Source organism: Callionymus lyra, chromosome 3 (assembly GCF_982586985.1).
Source record: "Callionymus lyra chromosome 3, fCalLyr1.hap1.1, whole genome shotgun sequence".
Taxonomy (NCBI): Eukaryota; Metazoa; Chordata; class Actinopteri; order Syngnathiformes; family Callionymidae; genus Callionymus; species Callionymus lyra.
The window spans coordinates 23,482,605-23,503,957 of record NC_141820.1 but is presented as its reverse complement, the minus strand read 5'-3'; the positions used below and the strand labels follow the sequence as shown (position 1 = coordinate 23,503,957).

The 21,353-nt window shown below is 38.7% G+C and overlaps 3 protein-coding genes across 4 annotated transcripts; 1 reads left to right on the top strand and 2 right to left on the bottom strand.

Moving 5' to 3' along the window:
- Nucleotides 1–383: 383 nt before the first annotated feature.
- Nucleotides 384–2,373, top strand: psmb8a (proteasome 20S subunit beta 8A). The gene is made up of 6 exons (XM_087787141.1): nt 384–639; nt 812–953; nt 1,403–1,514; nt 1,586–1,715; nt 1,834–2,038; nt 2,145–2,373. Exons 1-6 carry the CDS (start codon nt 490–492, stop codon nt 2,234–2,236), a joined length of 831 nt encoding a protein of 276 aa, XP_087643267.1. The 5' UTR covers nt 384–489; the 3' UTR covers nt 2,237–2,373.
- A 4,632-nt stretch (nt 2,374–7,005) lies between these two features.
- On the bottom strand, nt 7,006–13,665 carry LOC148083909 (class I histocompatibility antigen, F10 alpha chain). 2 transcript variants are annotated; one of them, XM_087787139.1, is made up of 9 exons: nt 13,509–13,665; nt 10,925–11,191; nt 9,448–9,726; nt 8,236–8,532; nt 8,013–8,117; nt 7,833–7,850; nt 7,681–7,734; nt 7,556–7,609; nt 7,006–7,404 (listed from the first exon to the last, which is right to left on the bottom strand). In XM_087787139.1, exons 1-9 carry the CDS (start codon nt 13,558–13,560, stop codon nt 7,400–7,402), a joined length of 1,131 nt encoding a protein of 376 aa, XP_087643265.1. In that variant the 5' UTR covers nt 13,561–13,665; the 3' UTR covers nt 7,006–7,399. The 2 variants fall into 2 exon arrangements, with proteins under 2 accessions (XP_087643265.1, XP_087643266.1); XM_087787140.1 differs by having other exon boundaries at nt 7,313–7,540; nt 7,576–7,609.
- A 2,172-nt stretch (nt 13,666–15,837) lies between these two features.
- On the bottom strand, nt 15,838–19,479 carry LOC148083908 (major histocompatibility complex class I-related protein 1-like). The gene is made up of 6 exons (XM_087786053.1): nt 19,391–19,479; nt 18,274–18,537; nt 16,564–16,842; nt 16,187–16,501; nt 15,971–16,066; nt 15,838–15,911 (listed from the first exon to the last, which is right to left on the bottom strand). Exons 1-6 carry the CDS (start codon nt 19,437–19,439, stop codon nt 15,838–15,840), a joined length of 1,077 nt encoding a protein of 358 aa, XP_087642179.1. The 5' UTR covers nt 19,440–19,479.
- Nucleotides 19,480–21,353: the final 1,874 nt, after the last annotated feature.

The following is a 21,353-nucleotide window of genomic DNA, read 5'->3' as shown; positions in this document are numbered from 1 at the left end:
TTATATTGAATGTTAATATTCAGAGTGATCAGAGATCCTTGCATACCTTGGTCATGCTGAAAAGCAAAATATCTTGCAGTATATATATCAAATATTTCAGTCAGTGATTGATCTAGAAGAGCCTGTTGTAAGATTATAAATCCCAAAAACAATTCAGTCCTTTTTCTAGCTAACAAATATCTGTGACTTCCTAGTTTGGGCTATAAACTGGTTCTGAAACGTCACATGATGCTCTAGAAGTTAATGATACTTTTCATGAACCCAAAGTAATTTTTAAATGGTAAAGTAATGTAAAAAAAATAACAATCTAATAAAATGAACGAGTTTTTTTTAAATTATTTTAATGTTTATTTTCTTTCAACGTCATTCTCTCTCAAACATTTTCACTTTCGATTTGATCTCTGGGTGTGCGCACTGAGACTAGTCGTCGTTGAATCAGATCTTTAATCTCCGAAAGTTTTTACTGTATTATTTAACAAGAGAAGAATCATGGCTTTATTCGACGTCAGTGGGTTTAAATCTTATGTGCAGCTTCGTGCGCAAATCTTTCCAACCGGACACTCGCAGCTCGTCGACCGAACCAGCCACTACAACTTCGGAACCAAAACCCAGGAGTTTGCCGTCCCGGTGGGCGTAGATGTGAGTTTAATCCTGTTTGATTGATTTTCTAATAGTGTCTCTTGCTCTGAACCGAGTCCAGAATTTCACGCGTTCTGAAGCCACAAGCGTGACGCGTTCAGTGTTCCACACTGGTTTTACTTTGACGCGTCGCTGATGTTACAGGAAAATAAAACCTCCGTATTGTTTTCAGCCTTCAGGGTTTCTCAAGTCCTGTAACCAGGATGGAGGGGTCAGCATCGACATGAACCACGGAACCACCACGCTGGCCTTCAAGTTCAGACATGGAGTGATCGTGGCGGTGGACTCCAGAGCCTCAGCAGGAAAATACTTGGGTGAACAATCCATCAACTTAGATTCAAATCTAAATCGAATGTTTGGCCCAAATTTGTCAGGGCCAGGGGGCCAAGTATGGCCGGCCAAGTCATTTAATGTGGCCCTTGAGAAAAGTGAAAAACTAGTGGACGTTTGATGCATGTTGTGGCTATAAATATATATATATATAAACTGTAGAGAAAAGAGTCACATACAGACTATGACAGCAGGTACGAGGTGAGGATGAAGGTGCTATGAACAAGTGAAGAGAGGAAGGCAGGTAAGAAGGAGAGGACTAGGAAAGGGAGGAAGGACATTAATAATAGGACAGAGGAAGTGAAGAGGAGGCAGGTTGGTGTATGAAGGTACACGGTAACAAGAGGGTAATGAAGTGTAATGACCATCACAGCTAGACAACCTTCATGTTAACAACAGAGAATGCTGGACTGAGAGATTGTCTTCCCTGCAGCCTCAAATGACGTCAACAAAGTGATTGAGATCAACCCGTACCTGCTGGGCACCATGTCGGGCAGCGCGGCCGACTGTCAGTACTGGGAACGACTGCTGGCCAAAGAGTGCAGGTCAGAGAGCTTTGTGGAGCTTTTATTCTTTTCATTGCAGCAGTTCTTGACCAAGAGCTTCCTGGTTTCAGACTCTACAGGTTGAGGAACAAACACAGGATCTCTGTGGCTGCTGCATCCAAGCTGCTGTGCAACATGATGCTGGGATACAGAGGGATGGGCCTTTCTGTGGGGAGCATGATCTGTGGATGGGACACGGAGGTGAGCAGAGTTGTTCACCATACAGTGGATAAATGTCCACGTGTTCATGAAGGAAGCAGCAAAAATTGAGTTTCTATCAGTAAACAAACAGGTTCTCATGTTCTCCTTCCTTATGCAGGGTCCCGGCCTTTACTATGTGGACGATAACGGGACACGTCTCTCTGGTCAAATGTTCTCCACCGGCTGTGGAAACAGCTACGCCTACGGAGTGGTGGACAGCGGTTACAGGGAGGACATGAGCGTGGAGGAAGCGTACGAGCTGGGACGCCGAGGAATTGCTCACGCCACGCACAGAGACGCCTACTCTGGAGGATCAGTCAACAGTGAGTTCCCGGCGTGTTCTGCAAAGACACTTTTATGTCACATGTTGTGCTTCATTACTGACCACCTGATGTGTGTGTGTGTGTGTGTGTGTGTGTGTGTGTGCAGTGTACCACATGAGGGAGGACGGCTGGATCAAGGTGTGCAAGGAAGACGTGTCCCACTTGATCCATGGGTACAGGAAGGGAATGTTCACTTAACTCCAGATCCACTGTGGACTGTGGTCCACATGTTCACAGCTGTTGAAAGCAAACGTTGTCAAGTGAAAATCAACTTTGTTTTAAACGACAAGACAACAGAGGGCATGTTGATTCACCAAATAAACTGTTTTAAAACATTTCATTTTTTTGATCTCTTCAGTGAAAATGTTATTGTAACACACTCACAACAACAAAAAAGACAAAATAATTATGTATCAAAACTATTACAGTATAACAATACATGTGTTATTTATTAAAACACATGTTTTTCAAGAGGAATATTGAGGTAAATTAAGGTTCAAACTTTATACTTTGAATAGAAAAAAGATCTGGTTTTCTGACTTGAACTGAATTCATTTCTTCATAATCAGGGGGAAACTATTGTCGTCTCGTGGTGGTCTCACCTACCACAGCACTGTGCAGATGTTTGTGTTGTTGTGATCTACTGTAGAATTCCACTTCCCTGCCTCCCTGTGACCTTCTTAACATTGTCACCTCACCGGTTGATCTGGTCGTACCAGCGCTGATTAGTCACAATGCAAAGGGATTCACCATAAATAGCAAACAAAGATTTTATTACACGAACATTGAGAAAGTAAAATTACTTTGATCACTAAGCTTGACATCTGCACACGTCTAACTAACAAGACCTGCTCACACATGTTGAACTTACAAAAAAGTTATTAAAAAAAGTTACATGGTTTAAAGAGCATCAAAACACCATCACTTTCACTTCTTTTTCTACTTTTCTTACTGTTAGAACTGCTTTCTCAATTATTTTAAGTGTGACCTGAAATGTTTGTTAAATTAGAAAAGCTTGAATTAAACCATGATTTATGAGTCAAGTTGTGGATTGTTTAGAGAAGGTCGTCAAGTTTTATCCTCATGACGTGAGTCTATTGTTGAACCAATTTATTTCACTTCTTACACCAGATCCATCGTCTTTCGAGTCATTCTCACATATATTGATAAATTATATCTTGTTTTCTTTACATTCACTGAGAGCCAATTAAACAAAGAGTGACGACATGATTAATTTATGTCAATATTACTATGTCAATGATTACTCTAAAATATGAACAATTGAGGTCCCAGTAGAGAGCCTTGTGGTACTCCAGTGTCCTCTAGTCCCCCAGCTTCTGAGCTTTTCTACTAGAAAATGATCAATTGTGTTTTTTTACATCCAGAAATATCACATGCTTGTTTTTGTCTATTGCTGTTGTCAGTCTCTCCATTAAATGCATGAAGGCTGTTTTATTTTTTTAATTAATCATCATAAGATTTTTTTTTTGTGACATAAATAACAAATATTTGTATGAATATTGTTCTAGTACTTCTGAGAGTTAGATAGAAATTCAGCTATTTAAGTAAGTAAGTAAGTAATTTTTATTTATAGAACGCTTTTTCAGACCAGGGTCACAAAGCACTTAAACAATCAAAACAATATTCAATATTTAAGGGGTTCATAGTCCACCCGTGTCATTTTATGACATGTTTGATATGCTTCATGATTGCTGTCATATCACACCTGAACCACTTTCATCAAACTTCAACCATAAGAGCAGGTTTGGACACAACAAAGGCAGAACACTACAGGCGTCAATAAACGCTGTTTACTGAAACCATCATTTCCTGATGGAAATCCCCTGAGGATTAATAAAGTCATATCTGATCTAGTACTTTATATAAACCAACAAAAGTTTTATTGCTACAAGAAACTTGAATCATGGTCTGAATGAGTACTGGAGGTCAAGTTCTAGTCCAGTCCATCCAGTCCAGCCTCTTGACGACTGTGCCAGTCAGATGTTCCTTCACGTAAACAACACCAACATCTTCACAGATTCAACACAGGTTTAGATTTAGGAATGTTTATTTAATCACCAAGAAAGCACACGATAGAAAAACCAAAAAGATCCCTAAAGTCCCTAAATTCTAGTTAATTCAAACTTACATCTTATTAATTCTACAAACTCATGTGGATGAACGACTCATCCTGCACTCCTTCACACTGTTGCTCAAACTCTGACTGGAATCACTTTTGCTGTGATCTGATGTTCCAGTCCGTCGTGAAGATGTCGTGTGAACTAGTGACGAGCCGGGTCATGACACAAGTGGACTTTTCTTTTGACACAAAATAGTTTCTTAATCACACGAAGCTCGGCTCAAGTTCCCTCCTGCACTGCAACGATCAAATACATTTGAAGCTGATTCTGCTGGATTACAGATGAAGACGAGGGAGAGTGACGTCATCCACGTGATTCACTCTGTGGAGGAAAAGAGAGACTCGTCGTTGAACTACTTCAAGAAACATTCCACGAGTACGACAACAAGAACGAAGTGAACAGTGAGTTCCCGCCTTGTTCTGCAAAGACACGTTTATGTCACATGTTGTGCTTCATTACTGACCACCTGATGTGTGTGTGTGTGTGTGTGTGTGTGTGTGTGTGCAGTGTACCACATGAGGGAGGACGGCTGGATCAAGGTGTGCAAGGAAGACGTGTCCCACTTGATCCATGGGTACAGGAAGGGAATGTTCACTTAACTCCAGATCCACTGTGGACTGTGGTCCACATGTTCACAGCTGATGAAAGCAAACGTTGTCAAGTGAAAATCAACTTTGTTTTAAATGACAAGACAACAGAGGGCATGTTGATTCACCAAATAAACTGTTTTAAACCATTTTCATTTTCTTGATCTCTTTAGTGAAAATGTTATTGTAACACACTCACAACAACAAAAAAGACAAAATAATTATGTATCAAAACTATTACATTATAACAATACATGAGTTATTTATTAAAACACATGTTTTTCAAGAGGAATATTGAGGTAAATTAAGGTTCAAACTTTATTCTTTGAATAGAAAAAAGATCTGGTTTTCTGACTTGAATTCACAATTTTTATTTCTTCTTAATCAGGGGGAAACTATTGTCGTCTCGTGGTGGTCTCACCTACCACAGCACTGTGCAGATGTTTGTGTTGTTGTGATCTACTGTAGAATTCCACTTCCCTGCCTCCCTGTGACCTTCTTAACATTGTCACCTCACCGGTTGATCTGGTCGTACCAGCGCTGATTAGTCACAATGCAAAGGGATTCACCATAAATAGCAAACAAAGATTTTATTACACGAACATTGAGAAAGTAAAACTACTTTGACCACTAAGCTTGACATCTGCACGCGTCTAACTAGCAAGACCTGCTCACACATGTTGAACTTACAAAAAAGTTATTAAAAAAAGTTACATGGTTTAAAGAGCATCAAAACACCATCACTTTCACTTCTTTTTCTACTTTTCTTACTGTTAGAACTGTTTTCTCAATTATTTTGAGTGTGACCTGAAATGTTTGTAAAAGTAGAAAAGATTGAATTAAACCATGATTTATGAGTCAAGCTGTGGATTGATTAGAGAAGGTCGTCAAGTTTTATCCTCATGATGTGAGTCTATTGTTGAACCAATTTATTTCACTCCTTACACCAGATCCATCGTCTTTCGAGTCATTCTCACATATATTGATAAATTATATCTTGTTTTCTCTACATTCACTGAGATTGTTGAACTATTTTTTGTTCTTTCTTTCCCTTACAGTATCCTCTATGGATTTTCATAAACCTCCCCAATTAAACAAAGAGTGACGACATGATTCATTTATGTAAATTACGTACATGATTACTATAAAATATGAACAATTGAGGTCCCAGTAGAGAGCCTTGTGGTACTCCACTGTCCTCTAGTCCCCCAGCTTCTGAGTTTTTCTACTAGAAAATGACCAAATCTGTTTTTTTACATCCAGAAATATCACATACTTGTTTTTGTCTTTTGCTGTTTTTTTTTGTCAGATAAATAACAAATATTTGTATGAATATTGTTCTAGTACTTCTGAGAGTTAGTTAGAAGTTCAGCTATTTAAGGGGTTCAGAGTCCACCCGTGTCATTTTATGACATGTTTGATATGCTTCATGATTGCTGTCATATCACACCTGAACCACTTTCATCAAACTTCAACCATGAGAGCAGGTTTGGACACAACAAAGGCAGAACACGACAGGCGTCAATAACGTCTTTTTGGTCTGTTGGTAAAAAGAACTAGACGACAGGTGACATATCCAGGTACGTCAAAACAGTGTCGAGAGCCAACAGTCCCATGAGTAGTAGCACAGGTTCAGGACATGTTCCATGAAGAGCGCCAAGGCATTGGAGCGTAGGAAGCACCAAATGAAACATCCCTCCCTCACAGTTTTGGACTGTCGTCCGCACAATAAGCCACAAGGCTTTCAAGAAAACTTGTTTAGGCCAAATGTTCATTCATTTCATGTCTTGTCTCTTTATGCTGTGAACTGTGTGTGAGGTTCTCTTTACTTAACATAGGAGTCGCGAGTGTTGGAGTTTCAAGAGTTGAGAGAATAGTTCAACTGTACAACCCTGCATTTGGAGGCTGGAAGAGGGTGAAGACCTAAGTCTATGTTTAACCTTGTATGTGAACTTGGTGCTTGTTTTATTGCACTTTGTTGTTCTTCTGTCGGCTGCTGTTTACTGAAACCATCATTTCCTGATGGAAATCCCCTGAGGATTAATAAAGTCATATCTGATCTAGTACTTTATATAAACCAACAAAAGTTTTATTGCTACAAGAAACTTGAATCATGGTCTGAATGAGTACTGGAGGTCAAGTTCTAGTCCAGTCCATCCAGTCCAGCCTCTTGACGACTGTGCCAGTCAGATGTTCCTTCACGTAAACAACACCAACATCTTCACAGATTCAACACAGGTTTAGATTTAGGAATGTTTATTTAATCATCAAGAAAGCACACGATAGAAAAACCAAAAAGATCCCTAAATCCCTAAATTCTAGTTAATTCAAACTTACATCTTATTAATTCTACAAACTCATGTTGATGAACGACTCATCCTGCACTCCTTCACACTGTTGCTCAAACTCTGACTGGAATCACTTTTGCTGTGATCTGATGTTCCAGTCCGTCGTGAAGATGTCGTGTGAACTAGTGACGAGCCGGGTCATGACACAAGTGGACTTTTCTTTGACACAAAATAGTTTCTTAATCACACAAAGTTCCCTCCTGCACTGCAACGATCAAATACATTTGAAGCTGATTCTGCTGGATTACAGATGAAGACGAGGGAGAGTGACGTCATCCACGTGATTCACTCTGTGGAGGAAAAGAGAGACTCGTCGTTGAACTACTTCAAGAAACATTCCACGAGTACGACAACAAGAACGAAGACACAAAGGAGATTCAGAGTTGAGATGTTTCATGGAGTCAGTGGAAAGTGTTTGATCAGCATCTACGTCTGACTCACCTTGATCATGGTTTGCTTTTGTGTCAGGCAACAGCTTCTCCGTAGCATCGACGACTGAAACAGAGGAAACTAGATGATCTTCTCGCTCTGATCTACACTTCATTCTCCTTCAGGTGTTGACTCACCCTGAGCACGAGTCTCTGGCATCAGTGGAGGCTGATCCTCAGAGGTGTTGATGGCTGAAACAAGAGAGTTGATGTGAGCTCACAGGAAACTTGACACGTGTCAATCATGGACGACGAACACATTCAGGTCAGAGGAAGGAAAGTTCACTTACAAGATGGAGGACGTTTGGCTGAAATGTGAAGAACAACAGAGTGATGAGCATCATATACTTGACTCACGAGAATGACTCAAACTAGTGTGATCTTTGCCTCACACCTTTGTGTCGCTGTGTAACACATTTGTCATGTTGTGTCTCTTCATAACTACCATCAGATCATCACTTGTGACTCACCAGCGCGTTTCTTCATCAAGATCCCAACAGTCACACCAAGCAGGACCAGAACAGCGACGACAACAACACCTCCAACAACAGCCGGCACGTTCACGTCGGGATGTCCTTGAGACAAAACGACCAAATGAAAAACAATGAAAAACAGGTTGAAATCACAAGAGTGTTTGATAAAAGAGTTCTTCTCTTGACGCTGAGATAATCTGCTCAGAGAAATAAATCTTACTGTTGCTTAAGATTGCGTCTTTGTCCAGGACCGTCACCTTGTCCTCCTCCACACCAGCCAGCTGGAACACACACTTGTACCTCCTCCAGTCTTCAGAAGGGTCCGACAGTGTGAGCTGGGCCATCATCTGGAAGGTTCCGTCAGGGTTGGGAAGAACCTCTCCAACCTCAATGTCCTCGTGAACCTCCTCTCCGTCTTTGGTCCAGAACAACATGGCTCCTCTGGGAAAGAAACCTGTGGCGTGGCAGACGATGGGAGAGGTGGACGTCTTCTGGAGGAGAGACACTGTTGGAAGCTCTGGTGAAGGTAAAGATAGAAGATCCAGAGTCAGGTGACTTCTCTACATCTGTGGATGAAGTTTCACACCAGTGACACCAGCAGCTCAAAACAAAAGCACTTTTTTTATGAAACTCTCTTCACTGTGAGGCCTGACAAGAGCTCAACAGTTGCAGTGCATTATGGGACAGAGGTGAGGAGGTGGACTGAGAGTTGTGTTGTGCTGCTTCAGTGTGGACGGCTGAAGACACACACATGAAGACAGTCACACACACATGAAGACAGTCACACACACGTGAAGACAGTCACACACACACACGTGAAGACAGTCACACACACACATGAAGACAGTCACACACACACATGAAGACAGTCACACACACACATGAAGACAGTCACACACACACATGAAGACAGTCACACACACATGAAGACAGTCACACACACACATGAAGACAGTCACACACACACACGAAGACAGTCACACACACATGTGAAGACAGTCACACACACACATGAAGACAGTCACACACACACATGAAGACAGTCACACACACACATGAAGACTGTCACACACACACATGAAGACAGTCACACACACACATGAAGACAGTCACACACACACATGAAGACAGTCACACACACACATGAAGACAGTCACACACAAGTGAATACAGTCACACACACACTTGAAGACAGTCACACACACATGAAGACAGTCACACACACACATGAAGACAGTCACACACACACATGAAGACAGTCACACACACACATGAAGACAGTCACACACACTTGAATACAGTCACACACACACATGAAGACAGTCACACACACACATGAAGACAGTCACACACACACTTGAAGACAGTCACACACACACTTGTGTCGTCAGGAAGTAAAGAAGAGATTAACACTCAGGTCATGTGACTCTACCTGTTCTCAGCAGAGTGTTCTTGCCGTAGTTCAGATGCTTCTTCAGCCACTCAGGACAGATCTGGTTCAAGTAGTGCTGATAATATTTAATATCACCAACATCACTTTCCCACTTGTGTTTAGTGATGACAGCCTGTGGTTTTGCAGCGACATATGTCAGAGTCTTCAGGTCCAACGCGATGAAATCTTCTCCATCATAAGCATACTGATGATAACCTTTGACCTCTTCAGTCTCATCATCCCACTCACAGCCGTACATCCTCTGAAAAGTGTGAACACCTGAGAGAGAGAAGTGAAGCAGAGTGAGAGCTGTTACACATGATCACTGTTTTCTACACACACACTGACTCACACACAAACACAACCATAATGACACACACACACACAGCAGACACACGCTGAGCCATGAACACACACAGAGACTCACATACTGCCAAACACACAGAGACACACAAAATCCTGTTTCTTAAAGTGACACACACTCACACACAAGAAAGTGACATGTTGTTTCTGTGTGAATTCACATTTTGTGTTTGTGTCTTTTGTGTGTTTTAGGTGTTTGGTTATGTGTGTATGTGTGTGTATGGTTCAGTGCTAAAGTTGAACACATCAGTGTGTGTCCTTATGAATGTGTGTGAGTATGATTGTGTCTTTGTGTGTCTGTGCGAGAGTATGAATCTGCCTGCAAGTGTGTTGATTTATCTGTGTTTGAATTTGTGTAAGTGTGTTTGAATTTGAGTGTATGTTTTGTATATATGATTGTGCTTGTGTGTCCTTGTGTGTCTGTTGTTGTGTTTATGTCCTCACTGATTGTATAAATCAGTTTGTGTGTAGACTTCCATGAAGTTGTTACTTTGTGTGTCTGTGCACAAGTGTGACTCTGCCTGCAAGTGTGTTGATTCATCTGTGTGTTTGAATGTGTGTAACTTTGTGTGTACAAGGATGTTTTTGGGTTTGTGTGATGGAGTGTGTTTCTTAAATATAATTGTGTTTGTGTATCCTTGGGTTTCTAAGTTGTGTGTATGTCCTCACTGAGTGTGTGAATCAGTTTGTGTGTGTACACTTCCACAAAGTTGTTACTTTGTGTGTCTGTGCACGAGTGTGAATCTGCCTGCAAGTGTGTTGATTCGTTTTCTGTGTTTGAATTTGTGTAATGTTGTATTCACAAGAATGTTTTTGTGTGATTGCATGTTTGGTATGTATATGATTGTGTTTGTGTATCCTTGTGTGTCGGTTGTTGTGTTAATGTCCTCACTGAGTGTGTAAATTAGTGTGTGTGTGTAGACGTCCCTAAAGTTGTGTCTTTTTGCGTTTGTGCATATGTGTGAATCTGCCTGCCTGTGTCTGGGTGTGTGTGTGCCTGATTGTGTGTGTGCGCGTATATTTTCTGTGTGGATTTTGTGTTTGCGTGTGTCTTTTGTGTTTCTATGTAAGTGTGTGTTTTGTGTGTGTGTGTAGTAGAAAAAGAAACTCAAACCTCCAGTTTGGTTGAATCGTTGTTTTGCAACATCAATGTTGTTCTTAAAGACCTGCTGAGAACCAAAGAAGTTCTGTGAGTTTCTCTCTAAATAATTTGGATCATCATCAATAACTTGTTTCATCCAGTCTTGTTTGAGTTCGACTCTCTTGTCTTTACTGTCGTAGTGAATGAACGGAACTTCGTCCACCAAACCAACAGCGACAAACTCAGGGAAGTTTGGAACTTCAGAGGATCCAGTGTAGAAATACCTGAGTGAATGGAACGCTGTGGAAAACAACACAACATGTCAAAGCTCCAGATTTCACAGTCAAAGTATTTCTCTGCTAACATGACGACATAAACACACTAACCACCACAATACAATGACAGAAACACATATAAACCACCACAATACAATGACAGAAACACATATAAACCACCACAATACGATGACAGAAACACACACAAACCACCACAATACAATGACAGAAACACATATAAACCACCACAATACAATGACAGAAACACATATAAACCACCACAATACAATGACAGAAACACATATAAACCACCACAATACAATGACAGAAACAGACACAAACCACCACAATACGATGACAGAAACACATATAAACCACCACAATACAATGACAGAAACACATATAAACCACCACAATACAATGACAGAAACACACATATAAACCACCACAAAACGATGACAGAAACACACATAAACCACCACAATACGATGACAGAAACAGACACAAACCACCACAATACAATGACAGAAACACATATAAACCACCACAATACGATGACAGAAACACATATAAACCACCACAATACAATGACAGAAACACACATAAACCACCACAATACGATGACAGAAACACACACAAACCACCACAATACGATGACAGAAACACACACAAACCACCACAATACAATGACAGAAACACATTTAAACCACCACCATACGATGACAGAAACACATATAAACCACCACAATACGATGACAGAAACACATATAAACCACCACAATACGATGACAGAAACACATATAAACCACCACAATACGATGACAGAAACACACACAAACCACCACAATACAATGACAGAAACACATTTAAACCACCACCATACGATGACAGAAACACATATAAACCACCACAATACGATGACAGAAACACATATAAACCACCACAATACGATGACAGAAACACATATAAACCACCACAATACGATGACAGAAACACACACAAACCACCACAATACAATGACAGAAACACATATAAACCACCACAATACGATGACAGAAACACATATAAACCACCACAATACGATGACAGAAACACATATAAACCACCACAATACGATGACAGAAACACACACAAACCACCACAATACAATGACAGAAACACATATAAACCACCACAATACGATGACAGAAACACATATAAACCACCACAATACGATGACAGAAACACATATAAACCACCACAACACAAAAACAGAAACACACAAAATCACCACAAAACACAAACCACCACAACACACAAACCACCACAAAACAATGACAGAAACAAATATAAACCACCACAACACAAAGACAGAAACACACAAAACCACCACAACACAAATACAGAAAAACACAAACCACCACAAAACAAAGACAAAAACACACAAACCACCACAACACAAAGACAGAAACACATAAAACCACCACAATACAAAGATAGAAACACACAAGACCACCACAACACAAAGACAAAAACACACAAACCACCACACCACAAAGATAGAAACACACAAAAAAAACACAACACAAAGAAAAAACACACAAACCACCACACCACAAAGACGGAAACACAAAAAACACCACAATACAATGACAGAAACACACAAACCACCACAACACAAAGACGGAAACACAAAAAACACCACAATACAATGTCAGAAACACACATAAACCACCACAACACAAGAACAGAAACACAAAAAGACACCACAACACACAAACCACCACAACACACAAACCACCACAAAACAATGACAGAAACAAATATAAACCACCACAACACACAGATAGAAACACACAAAACCACCACAACACAAAGACAGAAACACACATAAACCACCTCAAGACAAGACAGAAACACACAAAACCACCACAACAAAAAGACAGAAACACAAAAACCACCACAACACAAAGAAAGAAACACACATAAACCACCACAACACAAAGACAGAATCACACATAAACATGATTCTACTACGTTGTTCACAGACGACAGTGTTGAATAAAAAGGCATCAATGGTTCTTGTGTTGATGTAAGAAAGTTCTAACAGTCAAACTTGAAGGAAACACTAACGTGAGAGCTGAACACGACACGAGCGTTAATGTCGCACTTCTTTAAAACCGAAAGTAAAAGACAATCGAAGAAAAAAGACTTTGAAGTATAATAATTCCTAAATGATAAAATACAACATATTAAATGTTAATTAAATCATTTTGTTCATTATTTTTACTCAACATTTGAAGACATTAAAGACAAGAAAACAAGAGAATCAAACTGGAAAAGATGAATCAATGTGTATTTACCTGCAGCAGCAGCGTTGATCTCCAAGAGAACCACAAACACCAAAACTCTCATCTTGATCCCAGTGTTTGGAGACAAACGTCAGCAGAAGTTGGTGGACAAGTGTGAGCAGTTGAAGACAGAGAATGAAGGATATCACAGGAACCAACGACAGTTCACCCTCAGCTCGTCTCCGCCTCCAAAAGTACAAATCGAAAGCAAAGTTGGAAACTTCTGTCTTTACAAACTGTTATTCCTACATTTAAACGAGTGAAACTCATAGAAAATACTTCATTTCAGTTTGGTTTACATGACGAATTATAATATTATTATTAATGTTCATTTACTTCGTCCTTCTCAAAGTTTAGAGAATGGCGCTCTCTAGTGTCCGATGTCAGAATACCCGCTTTAATCGTGTTGTAATATTATATAATATAATGACAAATGTATGATCTCAATATTTCAAAGGCTGACATTTATATTCTAAAGTATATATATATATATAAATATATATATATATATATATATATATATATATATATATATATATATATATATATATATATATATATATATACTGTACGTATATATGTTAATTGATGAGACGAGATAAATATAAAATAAACTCAGGATAAATAATATGTATATACAGTACGTGTAGCATATATAACAGCAATATTTTGTCCATATATAGTTTTAAAATATATATTGATACATTAAGTCATTTCTCTATAGACAATATACTTACAATATAATAATTATGTAATGTATAAAGAAATGAATACTTTTTGTATCAACAGGCAAGTATGAACGAAAACATTTTAGTATTATTAATTATATTTGATCATTTAAGATCTTGTGTTGAATTTGAACATAAGCATTTATTTTCATTTATTATTATTATTTTTTTTTTTGTCATTTTGTTCCACAAGTTTGTCAATTCGTTTCAATCATTTCTACGTTTGTCAATTTATTTCAAAAGTTGTTAAAAGTTTTTTTTATGTAATTGTAATGTAATTTTGTTTTCAATTTTCTATATTTTTAGCGACTTCAGCTCAGTTGTCTTTTTCTTCATCTTCTTTTTAAATTCTTATCTAAATTATTTTTTAATTTTTCGTAAAAATGTTGAAATAAGTACAAATAACATCTGGTGAACACTCACTGAATTACATCAATCCCTGAGGAAGTGTTGGATTTAAAATGAATAGTAAAAAAAAGACGAATCTTGATCTCAAACCAAATAATCGACGGTAAAGGGACAGTTTTGTGACAAAAAAAGCTAAAACTGAATCTGGTAACGCCCTCTTGTGGTGAGTAAGGGAACAACATCTCTCTAGTCCGCTCTCACTCGTCGTTGGTAAATATATGTTTAGATTCATAGTGGAAGGTTGTACAGTTGTTTTATATCGTACATTAGCTATTTAAATAACCTGTGACATTTATAGATTGTTGTCTGTCATTGCCTCACTGAATCCAACTGCTTTTCTTTCTTTCTGTGACACGCGTTCAATTGAAGTTTTATCAAAACCCAATTTAAAAAAAGAAACCCATTAATAAACACAAAACAAGTATAGTATCTTAATGCCTACCAACCACAGTCCAACACCTGTTTTGACATTTGTTTAACTTTCTTTATTACACATTTTTCACAGTAACAATGGTTGACTGAAGTTTGCAGTTGTTCTTGAATGAGTCTGTGTATTCCTTGTACTGACATAGACTACATGCATTTAGAACTAGTTTTTAATATCCTTCAGACATAACATACATGTTCTTCTGATGAAGTAACCGTGTCAAAATAGTAATAAAATAACAACTCAACCACCATCTTTGCTTTTCTAATGAAAAAGACAAGAATGTTTCTGGTTCATGTAAAAAAAAACTGTATTTAACTTTTGTATACAATCCATCAGCAGCTCTGTACAGAACAATTATAATCCACTGTGAAAATCAAACAGAAACGTCAGAAGAATATTCCGTAGACCCGGTTGTTTAATCTCGGACGAGTCATCATTCAGCTTAAAATCATTTAAAATAATATAGTTTTCTGATGATCTGCTTTATTCTTATGGCTCTTTATATGAAGGGAAAGTGAATTTCAAGTTATGAATTACTTATGCTTTGTAGAGAATAGATTTTTAATGTTTGTACACCTTGAATTGATTTAAGTCCCTGATGTGTTCGTCCACTACATGTTATTACAAATGTTTATTTTTAGAAATACTTCGTCCCTGACATGTATAAGAAGATATAAGAAAGAGTGATAAAGACTTATTTTACGATCAGGAAAATCCTGCTGTAACAAAGAGACAGAAAATTAATGTAACTGTTAGAAAAACTCTCTAAGACACGTCATATGTCTCCTTCACCATGGACGTCTTCGTCCTTGTGGGGGTTGAGCTCCTCCAGAATCTCAAAGTGGTTGACTGTAAGAGACAACAAGGGTCAGTGCTGGATCTAAAGAAACGATCGCTGTTGTCTCGACCTTTTCTTCTTCTGTACAGGATGAATCCAATGGCTGCGAGGGTAACCATCACCAAGACTATCGAGCAGATGACGGAGACGGACACCTTGGATTTCCCTAAAATGAATCAAACAGGTTTAGTATCAATCACGGTCAGATGTTGGTTCCATTTGGTTCACATCTTATCTTCTTATATTGTATAACCTGCCCAAGCGATTCACTTTCTTCCTTCCTCACCAGGATCATTGCCATGACGGTTGGTCAAGATACAGTTTCTGTCCAGCTTGGTGACCAAATCCTTCTGAGTACCCTGCAGTTGAAAGACACACTGGTACCTCCCCCAGTCCTCGAGGGGATCGTACACTTTCAGCTCGGCCATCATCTGGTAGGTTCCGTCAGGGTTGGGGAGTATCTCTCCAAGTTCCACGCCCTCTTGAAGTGTCTTTCCATCTTTCTTCCAAAACAACTTGGCCCTGTCGGGGTAGAACCTTGTAGCGTGGCAGATCACTGGAGAAGTCGTCGTCTTCTGCAGGAGGGACACTGATGGAAGCTCTGGAGAAGATACACAAACCTGAAGCAACTGTTGCTGAGAGGAACTCCAGATGTGATTCTACCTTCTCTCAGCAGGAGGTTCTTCCCGTAGTCCAGATACCTCTTGAGCCACTGAGGACAAGTCTCCATGAGGTACTTCTTCCTCCTTTTGTTTTGATAGGTGTCAGCATCCCATTTCTCTTTGGTGACCACAGCCTGGTCTTTGGCAGGGATCCAGGTCATGTTCTGAATGTCGAAAGTGATGAAGTCTTCCCCGTCATAACCGTAACGCTCATAACCTTTGACCTCTCCGGTCTCTTCGTTCCATTCGCAGCCGTACTGTTTCTGGCTCACGTGACCCTCTGGAGAACAAACAGGAGGTCATTAAGTCCAACATGAACGTACCACACTCTTGGTTTGACCTCCTGAATTGAATGGAGATTAATTCCAACAACAATATACCACACATGTTGTTGCAAATTGTTTTTTTTTTAATGGCAACGTTGGATTGTCAAGTTGTTGTGACACAACATTCCTGTGAAGATGCCAAAGGGAGTGTGAACCTGTAGAGTTAGACTAGTTTAGTTCCTGTTTCAACTAAACTCTTTGACTCCATTTCAGGTTCATGTCACATGTTCACGATGACCTTGAACAGACTTGTAATTTCATTTTTTTTTCCATTTGTGATTTATTGCTGCGAGTAATGAACTGAAGGATAATTATTCAAGGACAGAGATTCCTTCTGTAGAGGTACGAACAAGAAAAACACCACCTACAGGATTCACTCCTGTCTTGAAACCACTCCAACCACTTTAGAAAGTACATGCGTAACAGCTTTAATATCCAAAGGCCACAGAGAAATAACTTATGTTTCATTTGGTAGTATCTATATTTTCCAAGTGTGCAGCAGCAGAGAAAAGGATCAGAATCTACACATTCTTGGTCTTTATTCTGAACATGAATGAATTGTCTCTGCCAAGGAGTTTATGTTTTTGTGTCTCTGAATGTACTTGAAATGAATATTGAAGGTGATTTCAAGAACGTTTCGTCCTCCTCTTATATGGCTCTCCTGTCCAAAATCTATCAAAATAACTTGACCAACAATAGAATCACTTAAATAAATCTGCTCCCATGAGACCATAATTACAGAGTATGTTGTTATGACCCTGTGTCCTCAAGACCAGTCTTGGTTTTCCAGCCCACTTATTCGTGGTTTCGAAGACCATGTCAAAGGTCTACGATCTTGTCTTGGTTTCAGGTTCATTCAGTCTCGATCGGTTCTCAGGCCTCTATAGTGGTATCGAATATTAGGTATTTGTCTACTTCTTTAATGGCAGGCATGGCACAAATGCCTTCCTACAAACCACCCAACAGGGAACCATCGAGAACCCTGAAACTCGTCAAAATCGACTCCATTGTGATGCCAATATTCTTCAGTTGCAGCAGAGAATTGTCTAATGTCCGTACAATTTATTTTTCAAGGCTTTGTCTCGTTTCTATCTATTACCGTTTTGGTCTTCACTCGGTTTGTCGTGGTCTTGGTCTCGGCCCAGATGTTCTAGTCTAGCCTTAGACTGAATGCCTTCACCACAAGATCTCAGTGAGGAGTTATTTTTATTTTATCTGAGCACAACCAAAATTCTTTAATCGTAGAAGTCTTGATTTGATGAACCATGATGAGCTCCTTTGTAGAGGTATGACCCTTCTCAGTGCATAGCGGGACAATATTTTCATGTCCGGGATGATGATGAGCCGGACTATGACGACCCGGATAAGCCACTGTAACAACAAACCTGAATGGTTGAAGCGTTCTCCGACTATCTTAAGATTGGCTCTCTGGACGAGCTGGTATCCAATGAAGGTTCTCGTCTCTTGCTCCCAATAATCAGGTTCGTCCTTTTTTACTTGCTTCATCCATTCCTGTCTGGGCTCTGCTCTCATGGTGTTGCTGTCATAGTGAACTATCTGCACATCGTCCACCAGACCATCAGCCATAAACTCTGAGAATCGCTCCGGTTTAGAGAGCGCTGTTTCACAGTAACGTAGGGAATGGATCGCTGCAAAGATTCAAATAAAGTTTCCAATGACAGATTTATCAAGACAACAATAATTATTCACACAATTAGTTAGAATCTATATTAATATCATCAAGAAAAAAAAGGGCTTCAGGAAAGTAAGTACAAGATAATCTGTCCAAATCTGCCTGTTAGGCATATTTCACATGTTAAACTTATTCTTTAAAACTATACGATTTGAAATTAATACAAAGTTAAATGTTGACTTAAAGTTTACAAAAAAACTATTTTATTTGCATTTAATGGCTGGTTCAATGTGTATATGCATATTTAATTCTTCCTCGAGCTATTATTGATGTAGTAATTGTGTGATTATTTAACTTGCATTTATCAACTATTTTTAAAAAAAAAGACAGTTTTAGGCATTTATCATTTAAAAATTGTATATCAAGTTTAAGTCTGTTATTTAATTTTTACTAGGGTACGTTTTGTAATTTAGATTAACAGTAAATAATTTATTTTTAATTATATAATTGCTTTGTTTGTAGAAAAAAAACTAAACATTGTGCTTTTCTTCTTTTTTAAAAAAATAAAGTAAATATAACAATAATTATCGTCACTGTCATCATAATAATAGAAGTCAGTAATAATTTAATAATTATAATAATACTTTTAAAACACTTACATGAATATACATGATAATGAAACATCATTCTAAGATTGACAATTGAAAACGCAGCAAACTTTTAATTATCATTGTAAGGTAGTGGGATATTTATTTAAAAAACAATAAGAATATACTATTTGACTATAATGTAATACAAACTCCTAGTCTGGGTGAAAATATTTTGACTAGATTAATAATTAAATACATAAATAAAGACGTTAATCTTACCTCCTGTGGTGGGTCTGTAGAGAGCCAGCATCAGAATCAAAAGCTTCATTTTGTAAAAATGTCTCTCAAACTTCTAAACTCAGTCCTTCCCTTGAAGACAACTCATTTATATGACATTAATAATGGGCTGATATAGTTGAGTGTGCAGGGCGTTGGAAAGAAAACTGAAATTTCAGGTCAAGTTGCAATCGTAAATATGACTTTAACCCTTTATATGTCCTGTTCTCACTGCATAGAGGCAGAGCTGGTTCATAAAAAAGAACATGAAATATTTTCAGATTGAAATGTCAAAAAATAAAATGTTCTGTAACAGATATGCTGTTAAGTTTGGCTATTTAAATATGATTTTAGTGGGTAATAATGTCAAGTCTTTTCTTTTTCTTGCTTAGCACACGTCGCTATGAAGCAGCTTCACATTAAAAAAAATTATAAATAAAAAAACGTAAAATCTCCAGTGAAGTGGTTTCAGATTATGTTGTGGATACAACTGGAAAATACATTAATAATTGTTGGGATAGTTATTTTATTATGCTTAAAGAAAAGCAGTTTTTATTATTATCTGTTTATTCACTTCCTGTTTTATTTTGGTGATGGTTTTCAATGTGTGTGTGTGCACTCTGTCTTCCTTGTCCATGACTTGATTTAACCTGGCGACCTAATGTTCCCTGATTCCATGTTTTGTGAGGACATTTTGTTTAAATTCTAATAGTCAACTTTCTTTTCTAGTACATTGTTAGTTTTTGATTCCATATCCTGTGAAATAATTTTGCTCAGATGTTTTAACACCATGACCTGTGAATCCTTTTTTTCTGAAGAAGCTTAATAAATGTTATTTCAAGCAAAGAGACGGTGTCCTGCTTCTTCCTCCCTAACACAATGCACTGGCCAAACATGGACCAAAGCTGACTTTGAAAAACCACCATAGGACTGCAAGAGTGTAGGCTGCAAGAGCAGGGAGAGCTTCTCCACCTGCCTTTCTTACCAGGATCCTTGCCATGACGGTTGGTCAAGATACAGTTTCTGTCCAGCTTGGTGACCAAATCCTTCTGAGTACCCTGCAGTTGAAAGACACACTGGTACCTCCACCACTTACACACTATTCTTCATACACCCTCACGTCATGTATCATGTCACCAGATTAAGGTCCTCATGGACTCAGGATTGTTCGATCTTTGGTCAAGAAACTCAAGATTCAGCTAATAACCCCTGATGTTGAGGTGCTCGCTTTGAAAGGCACCAACAGGAATCGTTTTAATTATTTAATATTATTGTGCAATATCCTGATTTTCTCTCTAACCCTCAAAGCCCATGTAAACATCTATCTCAAGTACTCAGCAACTTAAACCATCGTGTATATGTTAAAACGTAAAATGCTATTCTTATGGTTCATTATCTCACCAGGCAAGATCAACATGAAATGATCAACGTCTAAAATGAGGTGAGAGATTGACCTGCCGCGACTAACTGGAAGACGGTCCTGCACTTTTTGGGGTTCTCTAACGTTTATCTGCAACTTCATCTTTGTCTTTTCCACACCCTCTTCTGCCACCCAGTTTTCAAAGACATCTCATGCTGTTGAAGCATACCAGCGACTCAATGAGCCTTCACCTCTGCTCCATTGCTCACCATTCCAGGACCTTAATGTCAGTTTGTGTTAGAGGTGGACGCTTTTTAATTATATAGCTTTTCCTTCCCAGTGACTGTCATCATCTGAGAGGAACTATGACATTGGGAAAAAGGGACTACTGGCGGTTGGGCAGCTCTGGAAGTGTTTTGGCACTGGCTGGCGGATTCTCCACTTAAATATATTCCCAAAGCCTAGAAACGAAATGCCATGCAGACAAGAAGGACTTTTTAAGCATATTTAACTTCTTATACTCAACTTTTTCTCATATATGAACGGGTATAAGAAGACGCCTTCACCATCCCATGCCTAAGGCCAAGGGTCCAAAACCCATCCTTC